Here is a 21,402-nt window from a genome sequence, read left to right as displayed (position 1 = left end):
TATTGTTTTTCCATTTAATATATTTAATATAATGTTAATATATTTTATATATATATATATATATATATATATATATATATATATATATATATATATATATATATATATATATATATATATATATATATATATATATATATATATATATATATATAATGAATTGCATTTGTAACGCACTTTACATTTGTTAAAATCTCAAAGTGCTACAAAGTATAAAAATAAAAAATAGATATATGACCGAAATAAACTTATTTCATTCATTCATTCATTTATATATATATGACCAAAATAAACTAATTTCATTCATTCATATATATATACATATATATGTATATATATATATATATATATATATATATATATATATATATATATATATATATATATATATATATATATATATATATATATACATATATATGTATATATATATATATATATATATATATATACATATATATGTATATATATATATATATATATATATATATATATATATATATATATATATATATATATATATATATATATATATATATATATATATATATATATACACATATATATATATATATATAATATATTTAAATCGGCCCTCTGAGGGCAACCAAAAACAAGATTTTACGGTAAAAAACAAACAAACTGGCAGCTCTGTTGCTTGAATTTTACCGCTAAAAACAGTGGTATTGTTTTTCCATTTATTCCATTTTTTTATGTGCTGTAAAAAAACAACAACACTGTTTTAACTGTAAAATTCTGGTGACTGAGCTGCCAGTTTTTAAAGTAAAATTCAAATATTTTTTTTGCAGCTTATGTAAAAAGAATATATTGTTAATATATTTTTTATATACATACATACATACATATATATATATATATATATATATATATATATATATATATATATATATATATATATATATATATATATATATATATGTATATATATATATATATATATATATATATATATATGTATATATATATGTATATATATACAAATGTAAAGTGCGTAACAAATGCAATTAATAATAATTAATTGCATTTGTTACGCACTTTACATTTGTTAAAATCTCAAAGTGCTACAAAGTATAAAAATAAAAAATAGATATATGACCGAAATAAACTTATTTCATTCATTCATTCATTTTTATATATATATATATATATATATATATATATATATATATATATATATATATATATATATATATATATATATATATATATATATATATATATATATATATATATGACCAAAATAAACTTATTTCATTCATTCATATATATGTATATATACGTATATATGAATATATATATATATATATATATATATATATATATATATTGAGGGCAACCAAAAACAAGATTTTACGGTAAAAAACAAACAAACTGTCAGCTCTGTTGCCTGAATTTTACTGCTAAAAACAGTGGTATTGTTTTTCCATTTATTCAATTCTTTTATGTGCTGTAAAAACAACAACACTGCTTTAACTGTAAAATTCTGGTGACTGAGCTGCCAGTTTGTAAAGTAAAATTTAAACATTTTTTTGCAGCTTATGTAAAAAAAAAAATATTGTTAATGTATTTTATACATACATACATACAGCATTTATCGGCCGATAATATCGGCAGTCCGATATTATCGGACATCTCTAGTATATATATATATATATATATATATATATATATATATATATATATATATATATATATATATATATATATATATATATATATATATATATATATATATATATATATATATATATATATATATATATATATATATATATATATATATATATATATATTTTGTTGGAACCAGTTCAGAACCATATCCATATTTAAGTGTTACTTCTTTCCCTCAATAATCGTATTACAAAATAGCTAGTATTCTTCCTTCCATGGCTAGTCTGCAAAGTAAGGTGTCGGTCTTCTAGCAGTGGAATGCAGAGAGTAGAGATAACACAAGAAGTAGTCTAAACAAAGGAGGGTGGGGGGTAAGGGACAGAGGGAAGTACACAGGAGTTCCGGGGTTTTGGTAGACCGATCTAGACTGGGCGAGGGAACGCTTGTGTACTGGGTTGGTCTCACGTTTGTCCTCTAAGCTTGGAGAATAAACCACAAAATACCAACTACTGCCTGGTGATTGAATATAAACGTCAGCTTATTGCCATAAAAAGAATCTGGGAGAGACTAGCAATTTGGATTCCCCATTGGAGGAACGCTGGTCAAACGCAACAATATATATATATATATATATATATATATATATATATATATATATATATATATATATATATATATATATATATATATATATATATATATATATATATATATATATATATATATATATATATATGTAAATATTCATATATTACTCATTGTTATAAGCGACCCTCTGAGGGCAACCAAAAACAAGATTTTATGGTAAAAAACAAAAAAACTGGCAGCTCTGTTGCTTGAATGTTACCGCTAAAAACAGTGGCATTGTTTTTCCATGACATTATGTTCTTTACAAGCGTGTATAAACTTTTGACCACGACTGTATATACTGTAAATATACCCACATATCATGTTGTGTCTTATTATTTTGCAAATAATTATTATTTAATTAATGGTTGACTTTTAATATAATTATTTACTTTAAAAATGACAATTTTAATCAAATCCTATGATGATTAAAATTGTACCTTTTAAAAATGATTAAGTCGTATACGCATGACTTTGGGGAGCACCCAGTAGAACTGTTACAGTGGAATGATTACAGGTGCATTGTGGGATTTGTAGGCAGTGCAATAGAAGAAGCTGTCACTGTGAGTGAGGGAGGAAGAAGAGAAGAGGCCCTGCAGAGTGAATATTAATGAAGAAACTCATTCTCACATTAGCCCATGCATGCAACCAGCCAAAGAGGAAAAGCACGGTACCCTGGGTCTCTCTGCTGGCGTCAACCGCGGCCCCGTTGGTGTTCTGGGCGTCAGTCAGGTACTTCAAGGCGGCGGGGGGGATCCTCCAGTCCAGAGCCTGAAGCCGCTCCTGCACCGCCGCATCCTGCAGGATCTCCATCTGCCTCGCCAGCAGACGCTCCAGCTGCATCTGAACACACAAAGACAGGTCACGTGACTCTGGACTCGCGGTCCCCTGATACGGAAAAAAAAAAAAAGGGGGCCCCGTCAATGAAAACGTCTGGAAATGATCGTCGTTTCTGTCGTCGTGAATTAGAGCATCAACGTGCCGTGTCCTCCGCAGGGCTCTCATTGTACGCCAGCCGTGTAATCTCTTCCTTCTCTGAAGAGCGTTATGGGAAATCGCATCAGCCTGACAGGCGCACAAACGCAGACTGAGTGCGCGCGACACGCTGACACAGGAAGTCACGCGCGTAAAAAGGCGTGTTTCCACGCCTCAATGACGGGAACAAGCTCATCAATAGCCAACATCGGTGCCGTGTTGCCGTGACGACAGCCGTGACATTACCAACTGGCTGCACTGCAAAAACTGAAATCTAAGTAAGATGAAATATCTCAAATAAGGGTGATATTTGCTTATTTTCTGCCTGATAAGATAATTCTTCTCACTATTTTGTGTTAGAGTGTTTTACTTGTTTTAAGGGTTTTGGTCCTAAATGATCTCAGTAAGATATTACAGCTTGTTGCTGAGATTTGATGACCTATATTGAGTAAAACATGCTTGAAACTAGAATATCAACTGTTGCAAAGCTGTGTCATCAACACTCACAAGTATAAAACTTATTTTTAAAAATAATCATTTCTTAATTCAAGCATGAAAAAAAAAAAAATCATGACTTTGACACAATTGTGTCTCATAATTAAAACAGATGACAGCCAAATGGACTTTGCTGTTTTATTTTCAATGAAACAATAGAAAAGACGTACTCATATAGTAGTACAGTTGGCACAGTACAGTAAACTGACAGTTAATATTTAAACATTTAACATTTCTAACAATTTTGAACAGAAATAGTTCATGCACATTCAGATAAATTCCTCTATATTACAATTAAAAAAATGTTGTCCGGGGGCCGGGCTGTATATATGCGCACTAATTGACTGAAAAAGCACGAACTTGGCGTGATGATGTCATGTTATCCATGGAAAAATGCATTTTTAGACCATATGATTTGCCTGAGCGGCTAGGAGACCCCGAGAGTAACAAGCGCTTGCCTTGTTGCCTTTCCATTAAGAACAATAAATTAGTTTTTAGTATAAGTTTGCTGGTTTCAAGAAATGTAATGCCGAGCGCATATCATTATGTCAAGATAATGGCACTAGCATTTAAGAATATTTTTCAACATATTGAGCAAAAAGTTCTCTTTTTTTTCTTCTACCAAGAAAAGTGCACTTGTTATTAGTGAGAATATACTTATTTTAAGGTATTTTTAGGTTCATTGAGGTTAGCTAATTTTACTTGTTTTGGAAAGTCTTGACAAGCCAAATGTTCTTGTTCTATTGGCAGATAATTTTGCTTAGTTCAAATAAAATACCCCTAATTTATTTTTTTTTTTTTCTTGTTTTTGAACACTGACTTTTTGCAGTGTAACAGCAGCGATACTTCTACCCATCTTAGCGACAATTTGATTGATATATTAAGACCACAAAAGTGTTTAAGTGTAACACCCTAAAGTCTTACTTTATCCTCTTCTTTGATTGATTGTCCTGAAATCTAGTGTACGATTTTTTTGTTGGACTATGTCATTAACCAAAGACAATACTTTTTGTTTTGAAAATGTTTCAAAATGTATGTATGTTTGTATGTACCGTATTTTTCGGACTATAAGTCGCAGTTTTTTTTCATAGTTTGGCCGGGGGTGCGACTTATACTCAAGAGCGACTTATGTGTGAAATGATTAACACTTTAGCGTAAAATATCAAATAATATTATTTAGTTCATTCACGTAAGAGACTAGTCCAGGGGTCGGCAACCCAAAATGTTGAAAGAGCCATATTGGACCAAAAATACAAAAACAAATCTGTCTGGAGCCGCAAAAAATTAAAAGCCATATTACATACAGATAGTGTGTCATGAGATATACATTGAATTAAGATGACTTAAAGGAAACTAAATGAGCTCAAATATAGCTACAAATGAAGCATAATGATGCAATATGTACATATCGCTAGCCTAAATAGCATGTTAGCATCGATTAGCTTGCAGTCATGCAGTGACCAAATATGTCTGATTAGCACTCCACACAAGTCAATAACATCAACAAAACTCACCTTTGTACACTCATGAACAACGTTAAAAGTGTGGTGGACAAAATGAGACAGAAAAAGTGGCATAAAACACGTCCTAGAAAGTCAGAGAAAGTTATACATGCAAACAAACTATACGGTGAGTTCAAGGACCGCCAAAATAAGTAGGACAAAACGGCGCTCGCTAAATACTCGAATCAGTGAAGCATGTTTAATATAAACAGTGTGATTTATAACAATTAGGGAGGTTTGCGTAATGTTTGTCCTCCTACAGAAACCATACTAAAACAAAAAAAATAGATTTTTTTTCCCCTCATCTTTCTCCATTCTTCATACATTTTTGAAAAATCTCCAGAGAGCCACTAGGGCGGCGCTAAAGAGCCGCATGCGGCTCTAAAGCCGCGGGTTGCCGACCCCCGGACTAGATGTATAAGATTTCATGGGATTTAGCGAATAGGAGCAGGGCCGGCCCGTGGCATAGGCCGTATAGGCAAATGCTAAAGGCGCCGTCCATCAGGGGGCGCCACGCCAGTGCCACAAATGTTGGAGAAAAAAAAAAAAGTTAAAAAAAAGTTGGTACTATTATTTTTAAATACGAAAAATAATCCCACGTTAATTAAAATGCAAAGTAAAGCCTATTTAATAGAAATATTATTTGTTACAACATTACGTCCCCCCGCACGGTGCGCCCCCTCCCTTCCCGTATCATGACTCTTTTTGGACGTCACCACATCAAAAAATCAACACAAGATGTCAAAACGGCCAAAACTGTCAGGTGCCCAGGGAAGAAAAAATAGAAAAGAAGAGGAGGAGAAACGAGAAAAAGACAGAGGTAGCAGGTAGGTAACGTTAGCCTACATGAAATTATTTGTCTGTTACAGAATGTGATAGTAACCTGGCTTTTTAGCATTAAGCTAATGTTACATGATTCGGCAATTGCTAATCAATAAATAGCTAGTTCTGTTTTAACGTCGGGTTAATATTGTGGAGGGGGCTAAATTGTTATGGAAAATAATAATGTAACGTTAGGTAATTACAGTACTCCCTGGTGTACAGTCATTTGTAAGTCATTCTAGTTAATGCAATATTAAAAAGCACAAATAGAGAACTATGTAGGATCCCCTTTTTTTGTAATATAGATGTTAAAGTCATACTGGTTTGATATCTTGTTTTGTGCAGTGCCTTATTTATATTGTATTTTTAATTTATTTTATGCAACTTGTTGACACGTTTTGTTTTGTGTTTATGTACGTAAAAAATATTGTATTTCATATATTCATTTATTTATTTTTTGTATTCATTTATTTATTCATATTTTTTTTTATCTTGTTAACTATTCTGATTGTTAATTTGCTTTCTTTAAGTAAAAAAAAAGGTCAAAGACAAAGCTATTCGCGGTTTCTTGTGAGTATATACACTTCACTGCCGATGTGGGGGGGCGCCACCTAAAATCTTGCCTAGGGCGCCAGATTGGTTAGGGCCGGGCCTGATTAGGAGTGACAGATTGTTTGGTAAACGTATAGCATGTTCTATATGTTATAGTTATTTGAATGACTCTTACCATAATATGTTACGTTAACATACCAGGCACGTTCTCAGTTGGTTATTTATGCCTCATATAACGTACACTTATTCAGCCTGTTGTTCACTATTCTTTATTTATTTTAAGTTGCCTTTCAAATGTCTATTCTTGGTGTTGGCTTTTATCAAATACATTTCCCACAAAAATGCGACTTATACTCCAGTGCGACTTATATAGCTTTTTTCCTTCTTTATCATGCATTTTCGGCCGGTGCGACTTATACTCCGAAAAATACGGTATGTGTGACGGCCAGATGAGCGTACCTGCAGATTCCGTCCGATGCTTTCGTCTCCTTTGGACTTAGCGCAGGCCAGCTGCTCCCGCAGCATCTCCTGCCTCATGTGAATGGCCTGCAGCGCCTCCTGGATGTCAAAGAAGTTCTCCTAAAGATGCAAACGAGCGACATTGAGTGGCACTTCTTTTGGGTTGGTGTGTTTCCATCCATTGTCCGGAGTAGCTTAAAGAACTTCTCATCCAGGTGTATCGAACACAGACATATTTGTTATTCTCCTAGTCAAGATTGCTAGTATCCTTTTTTCATAGTACAAAACCCAGAACCAGTGAGGTTGTCACGTTGTGTAAATGGTAAATAAAAACAGAATTTTGCAAATCCTTGTCAACTTATATTCAATTGAATAGACTGCAAAGACAAGATATTTCATGTTCACACTGAGAAACTTCATTTTTTCCTGCAAATAATCATTAACTTAGAATTTAATGGCAGCAACACATTGCAAAGAAGTTTTTTTTACCACTGTGTTACATGGCCTTTCCTTTAAACAACTCTCTGTAAACATTTGGGAACTGAGGAGACACATTTTTGAAGTGGAATTCTTTCCAATTCTAGCTTGATGTACAGCTTAAGTTGTTCAAAAGTCTCCGTTGTGGTATTTTCGCCTTCATAATGCGCCACACATTTTCAATGGGAGACAGGTCTGGACTACAGGTAGGCCAGTCTAGTACCCGCACTCTGTTACTATGAAGCCATGCTGTTGTACCACGTGGCAATTGTTGCGTCGACCAGCTCTTCCTCCCAGGAAAATTAAGTTACTGGTCAATCCCAAGTTCTTTCGATGACATATATGCTGAGGAAGAAGGACCATCAAGACAGAAATGGAATATTTTCAAGTTTTACTAAAGCTTTAGGAGGTCAACTTAACCAATACATTCATATCGGCTACTCTAGTTGATCTGACATTCAAACGGAAAAGCCAACTTCTTGCACATAAAGAAAGCCCCCTCTCTCTCTCCCTCGCAACACTGATAAGGAAGATGTGGGGGTTTGGTTTCACATTCCTGATGGTTTAAGACACTAAACAGACAATCTGAAGACAAAAAGATACTGGTAGAATATACAAAGGAAAAGTACTAGCTACTCTAAAGATGGCTATGTAAAAAAAAAGAACTCTTAAACATATATGCATCCTCCACACTTGGCATTGTCTTGCTGAAATAAGCAGGGGCGTCCGTGATAACGTTGCTTGGATGGCAACATACGTTGCTCCAGAACCAGCATTAATGGTGCCTTCACAGATGCGTAAGTTACCCTTAAACTGTTCGACAATGTGCGCACGTATTTGTTGACAAAGTGGTGACCCTCGCCCCGTCTTTGTTTGTGAATGACTGAGCATTTCATGGAATCTACTTTTATACCCAATCATGGCACCCACCTGTTCCCAATTAGCCTGTTCACCTGTGGGATGTTCCAAATAAGTGTTTGATGAGCATTCCTCAACTTTCTCAGTCTTTTTTGCCACTTGCACTTACAGATGTAGCAACAAACTGTAGGTTTTCTGAAGTGTTCCTGAGCCCATGTGGCAATATCCTTTACACACTGATGTCACTTTTTAAAGCAGTACCACCTGAGGGATCCAAGGTCTGCAATATCATGGCTTACGTGCAGTGATTTCTCCAGATTCTCTGAACCTTTTGATGATATTACGGACCGTAGATGGTGAAATCCCTAAATTCCTTGCAATAGCTGGTTGATAAATGTTGTTCTTAAACTGTTCAACAATTTGCCCACGCATGTGTTGACAAAGTGGTGACCCTCGCCCCGTCCTTGTTTGTGAATGACTGAGCATTTCAAGGAAGCTGCTTTTATACCCAATCATGGCACCCACCTGTTCCCAATTAGCCTGTTCACCTGTGGGATGTTCCAAATAAGTGTTTGATGAGCATTCCTCAACTTTCTCAGTCTTTTTTGCCACTTGCACTTACAGATGTAGCGACCAACTGTAGTTACTGACAGTGGTTTTCTGAAGTGTTCCTGAGCCCATGTGGCGATATCCTTTACACACTGATGTCACTTTTTAAAGCAGTACCACCTGAGGGATCCAAGGTCTGCAATATCATGGCTTACGTGCAGTGATTTCTCCAGATTCTCTGAACCTTTTGATGATATTACGGACCGTAGATGGTGAAATCCCTAAATTCTTTGCAATAGCTTAAACAATTTTCTCAGGCATTTGTTGACAAAGTGGTGACCCTCGCCCCATCCTTGTTTGTCAATGACTGAGCATTTCATGGAAGCTGCTTTTATACCCAATCATGGCACCCACCTGTTCCCAATTAGCCTGTTCACCTGTGGGATGTTACACAACTTCACTGGTTTTGGGGTTTGTAAAATCAGAAGACCCAAAGAAACTGACCTCAGTTTTAATTCTTTTAGGAGAGGGCTCATCTCCACAGCGAGACCTGAGGACAAACAGCAAAGTTGTTCAGAAGGCGTGGTTGTGATGGCAGAACATAACGATGCGTCTTACTTGCTGGTGCGGTAGGTGTACTTATAGGTGACCTCTCTAGAGATCTGCCGGGCGAGTCCGAAGAGCTCATCGCGGCGGGTCAGCAGGGCAGTGTCCCTCATGCAGAGCTGGGCTGCTGCCTCGTTCACCGTCAGCTGCACAAGAAGGTAAACGTGAGCGCCGAAATTGATCGGTTGGAATGTTTCTACACCTGAAGGAACGAGGCGGCACCTCGTGGAGTGTCAGGTGTTTGCCGTCCCTCCTCTTTGAATCGAAGCGTCCGTAGATGGCGCTGTATTTGCGAATCTCCTCCTCCCTCCGCGGATCCTCGTCGCTCAGGTCAAAGATGTGTCCGACCATCTTTGCCAGTTTCTTGTTGCTCTTGAGCTGCTCTTTGACATCAGCGATGTCCGCCTTGGCAAGTCCTGGTGCCATCCTGTCCACGCACTCTAGGACCGACTGCACGGCAGCCGCATCCAGAGCCTCCATCACTTCTCTGGGTGAGGACGGCGAGCCCAGGTCAGAAGGGGAAAGGCTGTGCTCGCTATCGTTGCTGTGTCCCGACCAGAACCGAGCTTCGCTATTTCCCTGGAGGGGAGACCCTACGGACACTTTGTCCCGGGTCACGTCCAGCTTTCCTGCGTCGGAGCAGGTCGCGACCGCTTTGGTCATCTTGGTGCTGGATGTATTGGCCCGGTCCTGGGGACTCAGTAATGTCGGGGAGCCTTCGGGCAGCTTGTAGACAGGGATGCTGCAGACCGGCAGTGAGGTCAGGGGCTGGTTGAAGATGGCCGGGTTGGTGACCCAGTCGCGTAGCGCTTTCTGCAAGCGGCGTACGTGCAATGGCTTACTGGCCATACCGACCAGTGCCATGATCTCCAGGAACTCCTCCTCACCGGCCTCGCACAGCTGCTGCACATCGTCACCGCCCTGCTGGATGAAGGCTTCATAGTAGTAGAGAAGGTTGGCTCGCTGCAGGATCCGGTAGAGCTGGAGCTCACCCAGCGTCCTCGGCAAGACCGCGGCCATACCTGGGGGAAGAGAACGCTCAATGAACACAACCTGTTGTCACTTCTGTCTAAACCAGGGGTCACCAACCTTTTTGAAACCAAGAGCTACTTCTTGGGTACTGATTAATGCGAAGGGCTACCAGTTTGATACACACTTAAATAAATTGCCAGAAATAGCCAATTTGCTCAATTTACCTTTAACTCTAAGTTATTATTAATAATTAATGATATTTACACTTAATTGAACGGTTTAAAAGAGGAGAAAACACGAAACAAATGACAATTAAATTTTGAAACATAGTTTATCTTCAATTTCGACTCTTTAAAATTCAAAATTCTACCGGAAAAAAAAGAAGAGAAAAACTAGCTAATTCTAATCTTTTTGAAAAAATTTAAAAAATAATTTATGGAACATCATTAGCAATTTTTCCTGATTAAGATTAATTTTACAATTTTGATGACATGTTTTAAATAGGTTAAAATCCAATCTACACTTCGTTAGAATATATAACAAATTGGACCAAGCTATATTTCTAACAAAGACAAATCATTATTTCTTCTAGATTTTCCAGAACAAAAATTTTAAAAGAAATTCAAAAGACTTTGAAATAAGATTCAAATTTGATTCTACAGATTTTCTAGATTTGCCAGAATATTTTTTTTGAATTTTAATCATAAGTTTGAAGAAATATTTCACAAATATTCTTCGTCGAAAAAACAGAAGCTAAAATTAAGGATTAAATTGAAATGTATTTATTATTCTTTACAATAAAAAAATACATTTACCTGAACATTGATTTAAATTGTCAGGAAAGAAGAGGAAGGAATTTAAAAGGTAAAAAGGTATATGTGTTTAAAAATCCTAAAATCATCTTTAAGGTTGTATTTTTTCTCTAAAATTGTCTTTCTGAAAGTTATAAGAAGCAAAGTAAAAAAATTAATGAATTTATTTAAACAAGTGAAGACCAAGTCTTTAAAATATTTTCTTGGATTTTCAAATTCTATTTGAGTTTTGTCTCTCTTAGAATTAAAAATGTCAGGCAAAGCGAGATCAGCTTGCTAGTAAATAAATACAATTTAAAAAATAGAGGCAGTTCACTGGTAAGTGCTGCTATTTGAGCTATTTTTAGAACAGGCCAGCGGGCGACTCATCTGGTCCTTACGGGCTACCTGGTGCCCGCGGGCACCGCGTTGGTGACCCCTGGTCTAAACCATAGGAGCTCAAAGTACCCTGATTGTTTTGGGCCCCCCAGGGAATATTCTAAAGGGAACCCGTTTAAGTTGACACACCTCAGAGTGTTTGAGGACATGACCAAAAATTTGAACTGAAAAAAAGTTAGTGGGAGTTCCTTTCCTGTTGCCCGTCTTTCTTTGTTTTTAATGACTTTGGATAGGGCTGTCAAAATGATCACGTTATTATTCAATCAATCAATCAAAGTTTACTTATAAAGCCCTAAATCACCAGTGTCTCAAAGGGCCACGTCCTCGGCTCAGATCCCAGATACCCAAACTTGTGGTATCATCCAAAACTAATGCAAAGTATCAAACAACAAAAGAATAAGTGATTATTACATTTTTACAGAAGTGTAGATAGAACATGTTAAAAAAGAAAGTAAGCAGATATTAACAGTAAATGAACAAGTAGATTAATAATCCCTTTTCTACCACTTGTCCTTAATAATGTTGACTAAATAATAGGTCGATAAATGACACAATATGTTACTGCACATGTATAAATAAATTAGGAGTCTTTGTTTGTTTACGTACTACTAAAAGACAAGTTGTCTAGTATGTTCACTATTTTATTTAAGGACTTAACTGCAATAATAAACATATGTTTAATGTACCCTAAGATTTTTGTGTTAAAATAAAGCCAATAATGCCATTTTTTTGTGGTCCCCTTTATTTAGAAAAGTACCAAACATTTTTTAGTACCGGTACCAAAATATTGGTATCGTTACATCACTAATACATATATATATATATATATATATATATATATATATATATATATATATATATATATATATATATATATATATATATATATATATATATATATATATATATATATATATATATATATATATATATATTAGGGCTGCAACAACTAATCGATTAAATCGATTAAAATCGATTATTAAAATAGTTGCCGATTAATTTAGTCATCGATTCGTTGGATCTATGCTATGCGCATGCGCACAGTATTTTAATTTTTTATTTTTTTTTAATAAAAATGTATTTTTTTTTTTTAATAAACCTTTATTTATAAACTGCAACATTTACAAACAGCTGAGAAACAATAATCAAAATAAGTATGGTGCCAGTATGCTGTTTCTTTTAAATAAAATACTGGATAGGATAGAAATGTGGTTTGTCTCTTTTATCCGATTATTAATCGATTAATCGAAGTAATAATCGACAGATTAATCGATTATCAAATTAATCGTTAGTTGCAGCCCTAATATATATATATATATATTAGGGCTGCAACAACTAATCGATTAAAATCGATTATTAAAATAGTTGCCGATTAATTTAGTCATCGATTCGCTGGATCTATGCTATGCGCAGAGCTTTTTTTCGTTTTTATCCGATTATTAATCGATTAATCGAAGTAACAATCGACAGATTAATCGATTATCAAATGAATCGTTAGTTGCAGCCCTAATATATATATATATATATATATATATACTAGAGATGTCCGATAAATGCTTTAAAATGTAATATCGGAAATTATCGGTATCGGTTTCAAAAAGTCAAATGTATGACTTTTTAAAACGCCGCCGTGTACACGGACGTAGGGAGAAGTACAGAGCGCCAATAAACCTTGAAGGCACAGCCTTTGCGTGCCGGCCCAGTCACATAATATCTACGGCTTTTCACACACACGAGTGAATGCAAGGCATACTTGGTCAACAGCCATACAGGTCACACTGGGGGTGAACGTATAAACAACTTTAACACTGTTACAAATATGCGCCACACTGTGAACCCACACCAAACAAGAATGACAAACACATTTCGGGAGAACATCCGCACCGTAACACAACATAAACACAACAGAACAAATACCCAGAACCCCTTGCAGCACCAACTCTTCCGGGACGCTACAATATACACCCCTCGCTACTCCCTAACCCCGCCCACCTCAACCTCCTCATGCTCTCTCAGGGAGAGCATGTCCCAAATTCCAAGCTGTTGTTTTGAGGCATGTTAAAAAAAAGAATGCACTTTGTGACTTTAATAATAAATATGGCAGTGCCATGTTGGCATTTTTTTGCCATAACTTGAGTTGATTTATTTTGGAAAACCTTGTAACATTGTTTAATGCAGGGGTGTCCAAAGTGCGGCCCGGGGGCCATTTGCGGCCCGCAGCTAATTGTTTACCGGCCCCCCACACATTCTGCAAAAATTGCAAAATTGATAATATTGCAAAAATTTAAAAAAACATTTAAAAAAAAGTGGAATGAGGTGAAATCTAACAAGAAAAAGTTGCAATGTTGACACAAAGCTGCCATGCAGGCTGCTTTTTTTTCTTTTGTCTTTGTTTATTTTTCTTTTTTTTGTCATTGCTAAAAAAAAAAAAAAAAGACTAAAAATCTATGTTATAATGAATTATTACTTAAAACATATCATCAAAATATTGCATATATTGTGTGGTTGCCATAAAAAAACATCAAAGTTTTATTTGACAAAAGAGCATAATACAAACAAAATAATAGTTGAAACGTAAAATCAACAGATACATCTGAGGTTGATCTCGTAATTTAAGTGTGAAAAGTTAAAAAAAACTAATAAAAATGTATCACTTTATGAGTGGGGGACCTTTTGGATCCCAAATATATTTAGTAGGATTTTATTTAACATTTCACTGTGATTACTCAAAAATATTAAATAATTAAAATCAATGGTGTCCTGCATTATTGATCTTTCAGGGCTTTAATTACTAAATACTGCATATTTCAGTTTTACTATAAAAAACAAAGTTGTCTTTGACAGAAAAGGCATAAAACCTTTTATTTTATTTTATTTTTTTACTTTATATCCACCTGAAATTGATATAGAGATTTACTGTAAGTGTTAAACAAAAAATAATAATAATTTGAGTTATTTTTTTTACATTTTAATGACTGAGACCCTTTATGGTCCCCGGCAGCCCTATAGGTTAAAAAAAAAATAAAAATCCATATATTTTGCTAAGGTTTGAAAATGAAAAATATCAAAATGGCCCCTGCATGCTTACCTTTTTCTGTGTGCGGCCCTCAGTGGAAAAAGTTTGGACACCCCTGGTTTAATGCATCCAGCATTAGACATAATAATGTGTTAATTCCACCACTGTATATATCGGTATCGGTAATTAAGAGTTGGACAATATCGGAATATCGGCAAAAAAGCCATTATCGGACATCTCAAATACACACACACACACACACACACACACACACACGCACACGCACATTAGGGACATGCTGTCAGGATAAAAACATGTATACTGTGTTATAAATGTATTTTCCGTGTGATTAAAATGATTTTTTTTAACATTTACTTGAGTAAATCTGCTCATGAGGCTTCTGGCCTACGTGTCACTTCTTGTTCTTGCAACATTTTACACTCTGAATTTCTACTATTTACATTGTAGAACATGTTCAATGTTTTTGATGTGACTGTGACATCATTGTTTATTGATAACCCGACTATAAATAGACAAAAGGTTATTTGGTCCAAAGGCTTTTGCAGCACTCGGACTCACCACACTGTAAGAAGTGGGAGCTTGTTGCTACCATATTTTATCAGAGAGAGGGACAACATTTGGGTTTTTGTTAGAGATGTCCAATAATATCGGTCTGCCGATATTATCGGCCGATAAATGCGTTAAAATGTAATATCGGAAATTATCGGTATCGTTTTTTTTTTTGTTTTTTTATTAAATCCACATAAAAAACACAAGATACACTTACAATTAGTGCACCAACCCAAAAAACCTCCCTCCCCCCATTTCTTTCTGTTATTAATATTCTGGTTCCTACATTATATATCAATATATATCAATACAGTCTGCAAGGGATACAGTCCGTAAGCACACATGATTGTGCGTGCTGCTGGTCCACTAATAATACTAACCTTTAACAGTTAATTTTACAAATTTTCATTAATTACTAGTTTCTATGTAACTGTTTTTATATTGTTTTACTTTCTTTTTTATTCAAGAAAATGTTTTTAATTTATTTATCTTATTTTATTTGATTCTTTTTTTTTTTTAAAAAGGACCTTATCTTCACCATACCTGGTTGTCCAAATTAGGCATAATAATGTGTTAATTCCACGACTGTATATATCGGTTGATATCGGTATCGGTTGATATCGGTATCTGTAATTAAAGAGTTGGACAATATCGGCATATCAGATATCGGCAAAAAGCCATTATCGGACATCCCTACTTATTTGTTTATCATATTTGTCTTTTTTATTACATTATGTGTTTTATCTTGTATATAATGAAACAAAAAGAAAAATCAAATGAATAGATAAATCTAAAAAATGTGGGGGAAAACTTAGTATACTGAGTTTTTCACATTTTTTTCTTATTTTTTTGTCATATTTCTCTTTTTTATTATATTATGTGTGCGCACGTAATTTATTCATCAAATTCACAAAATAATAATCGCATCAAAGCGTAATATAGTTCAATAAAGCGCAATAAAACGTATCAAAGCGTGATTTAAAGCATATCAAAGCGGGATCAAAGCGGCATCAAATCGTGAGGAACGGTAAAAAAAAGCGGGAAAGAATTCGTATCAGAGCGCATCAAAGCATAACATTACTTCGGAGATCGGGATATTCGTGGAAAAATTGACAAAAATGACGGCGGTTTGCTTGCCGCTTTAAAGCGCGGCAAGCGCCGTTGGTGTGAACCAGGCCTAAGTAAAACGTTTAAAAAAACGTTTTGTTGATAACATCTTCCTTAATAATAAAGAGAATATGTTACGTTTAAAAGAAATGCCTTTTATTATTGTCAACTAGCATAAGAAATGAAAGATAGATATTTATTAAGATGACAAAGAAATAAAAGAAATGAAGATATAAAACATAATATAACGAGAAAAAAAAAGAGAAATTGAAAAAATAAATGAATATAAAAAATGTGTGGAAAACAGTATACTGAGTTTTTCACATTTTTTTTTAACTGATTTGTTTATCATATTTTTCTTTTTTATTACATTATGTGTTTTATCTTGTATATAATAAAACAAAAAGAGAAATCAAATAAATAGATAAATCTAAAAAATGAGGGGAAAACTTATTATACTGAGTTTTTCACATTTTTTTCTTATTTTTTTGTCATATTTCTCTTTTTTTATTACATTATGTGTTTTATCTTGTATATAATAAAACAAAAAGAGAAATCACATGAATAGATAAATCTAAAAAATGTGGGGAAAACTTATTATACTGAGTTTTTCACATTTTTTTCTTATTTTTTTGTCATATTTCTCTTTTTTATTATATTATGTGTGCGCACGCAATATATTCATCAAATTCACAAAATAATAATCGCATCAAAGCGTAATAAAGTTCAATAAAGCGTAATAAAACGTATCAAAGCGTGATTTAAAGCGAATCAAAGCTGGATCAAAGCGGCATCAAATCGTGAGGATTGGTAACAAAGCAGGAAAGAATTTGTATCAGAGCGTATCAAAGCATAACATTACTTCAGAGATCGGGATATTCGTGGAAAAATTGACAAAAATGACGGCGCTTTGCTCGCCGCTTTAAAGCGCGGCAAGCGCCGTTGGTGTGAACCAGGCATAAGTAAAACGTTTAAAAAAACGTTTTGTTGATAACATCTTCCTTAATAATAAAGAGAATATGTTACGTTTAAAAGAAATGCCTTTTATTATTGTCAACTAGCATAAGAAATGAAAGATAGATATTTATTAAGATGACAAAGAAATAAAAGAAATTAAGATATAAAACATAATATAACGAGAAAAAAAAAGAGAAATTGAAAAAATAAATGAATATAAAAAATGTGTGGAAAACAGTATACTGAGTTTTTCACATTTTTTTTTAACTGATTTGTTTATCATATTTTTCTTTTTTATTACATTATGTGTTTTATCTTGTATATAATGAAACAAAAAGAGAAATCAAATAAATAGATAAATCTAAAAAATGTGGGGGAAACTTAGTATACTGAGTTTTTCACATTTTTTTCTTATTTTTTGTCATATTTCTCTTTTTTATTATATTATGTGTGCGCACGCAATTTATTCATCAAATTCACAAAATAATAATCGCATCAAAGCGTAATATAGTTCAATAAAGCGCAATAAAACGTATCAAAGCGTGACTTAAAGCGTATCAAAGCGGGATCAAAGCGGCATCAAATCGTGAGGAACGGTAACAAAGCGGGAAAGAATTCGTATCAGAGCGTATCAAAGCATAACATTACTTCGGAGATCGGGATATTCGTGGAAAAATTGACAAAAATGACGGCGCTTTGCTCGCCGCTTTAAAGCGCGGCAAGCGCCGTTGGTGTGAACCAGGCCTAAGTAAAACGTTTAAAAAAACGTTTTGTTGATAACATCTTCCTTAATAATAAAGAGAATATGTTACGTTTAAAAGAAATGCCTTTTATTATTGTCAACTAGCATAAGAAATGAAAGATAGATATTTATTAAGATGACAAAGAAATAAAAGAAATGAAGATATAAAACATAATATAACGGGAAAAAAAAGAGAAATTGAAAAAATAAATGAATACAAAAAATGTGTGGAAAACAGTATACTGAGTTTTTCACATTTTTTTTAAACTTATTTGTTTATCATATTTTTCTTTTATTACATTATGTGTTTTATCTTGTATATAATAAAACAAAAAGAGAAATCAAATAAATAGATAAATCTAAAAAATGTGGGGAAAACTTAGTATACTGAGTTTTTCATATTTTTTTCTTATTTTTTTGTCATATTTGTCTTTTTTATTATATTATGTGTGCGCACGCAATTTATTCATCAAATTCACAAAATAATAATCGCATCAAAGCGTAATAAAGTTCAATAAAGCGTAATAAAACGTATCAAAGCGTGATTTAAAGCGTATCAAAGCGGGATAAAAGCGGCATCAAATCGTGAGGAACGGTAACAAAGCAGGAAAGAATTTGTATCAGAGCGTATCAAAGCATAACATTACTTCGGAGATCGGGATATTCGTGGAAAAATTGACAAAAATGACGGCGCTTTGCTCGCCGCTTTGCTCGCCGCTTTAAAGCGCGGCAAGCGCCGTTGGTGTGAACCAGGCCTAAGTAAAACGTTTAAAAAAACGTTTTGTTGATAACATCTTCCTTAATAATAAAGAGAATATGTTACGTTTAAAAGAAATGCCTTTTATTATTGTCAACTAGCATAAGAAATGAAAGATAGATATTTATTAAGATGACAAAGAAATAAAAGAAATGAAGATATAAAACATAATATAACGGGAAAAAAAAGAGAAATTGAAAAAATAAATGAATACAAAAAATGTGTGGAAAACAGTATACTGAGTTTTTCACATTTTTTTTAAACTTATTTGTTTATCATATTTTTCTTTTATTACATTATGTGTTTTATCTTGTATATAATAAAACAAAAAGAGAAATCAAATAAATAGATAAATCTAAAAAATGTGGGGAAAACTTAGTATACTGAGTTTTTCATATTTTTTTCTTATTTTTTTGTCATATTTGTCTTTTTTATTATATTATGTGTGCGCACGCAATTTATTCATCAAATTCACAAAATAATAATCGCATCAAAGCGTAATAAAGTTCAATAAAGCGTAATAAAACGTATCAAAGCGTGATTTAAAGCGTATCAAAGCGGGATAAAAGCGGCATCAAATCGTGAGGAACGGTAACAAAGCAGGAAAGAATTTGTATCAGAGCGTATCAAAGCATAACATTACTTCGGAGATCGGGATATTCGTGGAAAAATTGACAAAAATGACGGCGCTTTGCTCGCCGCTTTGCTCGCCGCTTTAAAGCGCGGCAAGCGCCGTTGGTGTGAACCAGGCCTAAGTAAAACGTTTAAAAAAACGTTTTGTTGATAACATCTTCCTTAATAATAAAGAGAATATGTTACGTTTAAAAGAAATGCCTTTTATTATTGTCAACTAGCATAAGAAATGAAAGATAGATATTTATTAAGATGACAAAGAAATAAAAGAAATGAAGGTATAAAACATAATATAACGGGGGAAAAAAGAGAAATTGAAAAAATAAATGAATATAAAAAAATGTGTGGAAAACAGTATACTGAGTTTTTCACATTTTTTTTACTTATTTGTTCGTCATATTTCTCTTTTTTATTACATTATGTGTTTTATCTTGTATATAATAAAACAAAAAGAGAAATCAAATGAATAGATAAATCTAAAAAATGTGGGGAAAACTTAGTATACTGAGTTTTTCACATTTTTTTCTTATTTTTTTTGTCATATTTCTCTTTTTATTATATTATGTGTGCGCACGCAATTTATTCATCAAATTCACAAAATAATAATCGCATCAAAGCGTAATAAAGTTCAATAAAGCGTAATAAAACGTATCAAAGCGTGATTTAAAGCGTATCAAAGCGGGATCAAAGCAGCATCAAATCGTGAGGAACGGTAACAAAGCGGGAAAGAATTCGTATCAGAGCGTATCAAAGCATAACATTACTTCGGAGATCGGGATATTCGTGGAAAAATTGACAAAAATGACGGCGCTTTGCTCGCCGCTTTAAAGCGGCGGCGTTGGTGTGAACCAGGCCTTAATGCTCTGCTGAATGAATGAATGAATGAATGAATGAATGAATGAATGGACGAACGTGGCTGCCAATATGAAGGATCATATATAAATCAAATACTTCTGCGTCGGATATAAGTATACGGTTAAAAGACTCTTACTGTTTTATTAATCTTATCAAAGCAAATAAATGCATTTAATAACATTTTTTTGGAAAGTGAATTTTTCCCTTCTTTTTCTTGCTATCTCAACCAGTGATGACAACATACTTAATTTAGGTTCCACTCAAAATGCATCAATCTCCCTTCTTTGGTGATTCTCTTTGTACAAGCAAAATAAAACATATTTATATAGATTAAAAACACAAAAAGCAGTGAAGTTGTCACGTTGTGTAAATGGTAAATAAAAACAGAATACAACGATTTGCGAAACCTTTTCAACTTATATTCAATTGAATAGACTGCAAAGACAAGATATTTAACGTTCCAACTGGAAAACTTTATTTTTTTTTAGCAAATATTAGCTCATTTGGAATTTGATGCCTGCAACGTGCTTCAAAAAAGCTGGCACAAGCTGAGAAAGTTGAGGAATGCTCGTCAAACACTTGTTTGGAACATCCCACATGTGAACAGGCTAATTGGGAACAGGTGGGTGCCATGATTGGGTATAAAGTGTAAAAGCCAGCATGTGTGATGGTATGGGGGTGTATTAGTGCCCAAGACATGGGTAACTTACACATCTGTGAAGGCACCATTAATGCTGAAAGGTACATACAGGTTTTGGAGCAACATATGTTGCCATCCAAGCAACGTTACCATGGACGCCCCTGCTTATTTCAGCAAGACAATGCCGAGCCACGTGTTACAACAGCGTGGCTTCGTAGTAAAAGAGTGCGGGTACTAGACTGGCCTGCCTGTAGTCCAGACCTGTCTCCCATTGAAAATGTGTGGTGCATTATGAAGCCTAAAAAAGCAAAAAGGAGACTGTTGAACAACTTAAGCCAGGGGTGTCCAAAGTGTGGCCCGGGGGGCCATTTGCGGCCCGCAGCTAATGTTTTCCCGGCCCGCAGCACAT

The 21,402-nt window shown here is 34.1% G+C and overlaps 1 protein-coding gene across 2 annotated transcripts in view; it reads right to left on the bottom strand.

Annotated features, from left to right (window-relative positions):
* LOC133654239 (NGFI-A-binding protein 1-like) overlaps positions 1-21,402 on the bottom strand; it is a 40,101-nt gene that overhangs the window by 6,792 nt on the left and 11,907 nt on the right. For both annotated transcript variants that reach the window (XM_062054475.1, XM_062054557.1), the window contains exons 2-6: positions 9,777-10,576; positions 9,567-9,700; positions 9,453-9,498; positions 7,065-7,184; positions 2,934-3,102 (exon numbers count right to left, since the gene is read on the bottom strand). In XM_062054475.1, the coding sequence (XP_061910459.1) occupies positions 2,934-3,102; positions 7,065-7,184; positions 9,453-9,498; positions 9,567-9,700; positions 9,777-10,574 (1,267 nt within the window). In that variant the 5' untranslated portion in view covers positions 10,575-10,576. The remainder of the gene's footprint in view (positions 1-2,933; positions 3,103-7,064; positions 7,185-9,452; positions 9,499-9,566; positions 9,701-9,776; positions 10,577-21,402) is intronic.

This window comes from Entelurus aequoreus, linkage group LG01, assembly GCF_033978785.1.
Source record: "Entelurus aequoreus isolate RoL-2023_Sb linkage group LG01, RoL_Eaeq_v1.1, whole genome shotgun sequence".
Taxonomy (NCBI): Eukaryota; Metazoa; Chordata; class Actinopteri; order Syngnathiformes; family Syngnathidae; genus Entelurus; species Entelurus aequoreus.
The sequence above is the reverse complement of the archived record's forward strand: the minus strand, read 5'-3'. Positions and strand labels throughout refer to the sequence as shown.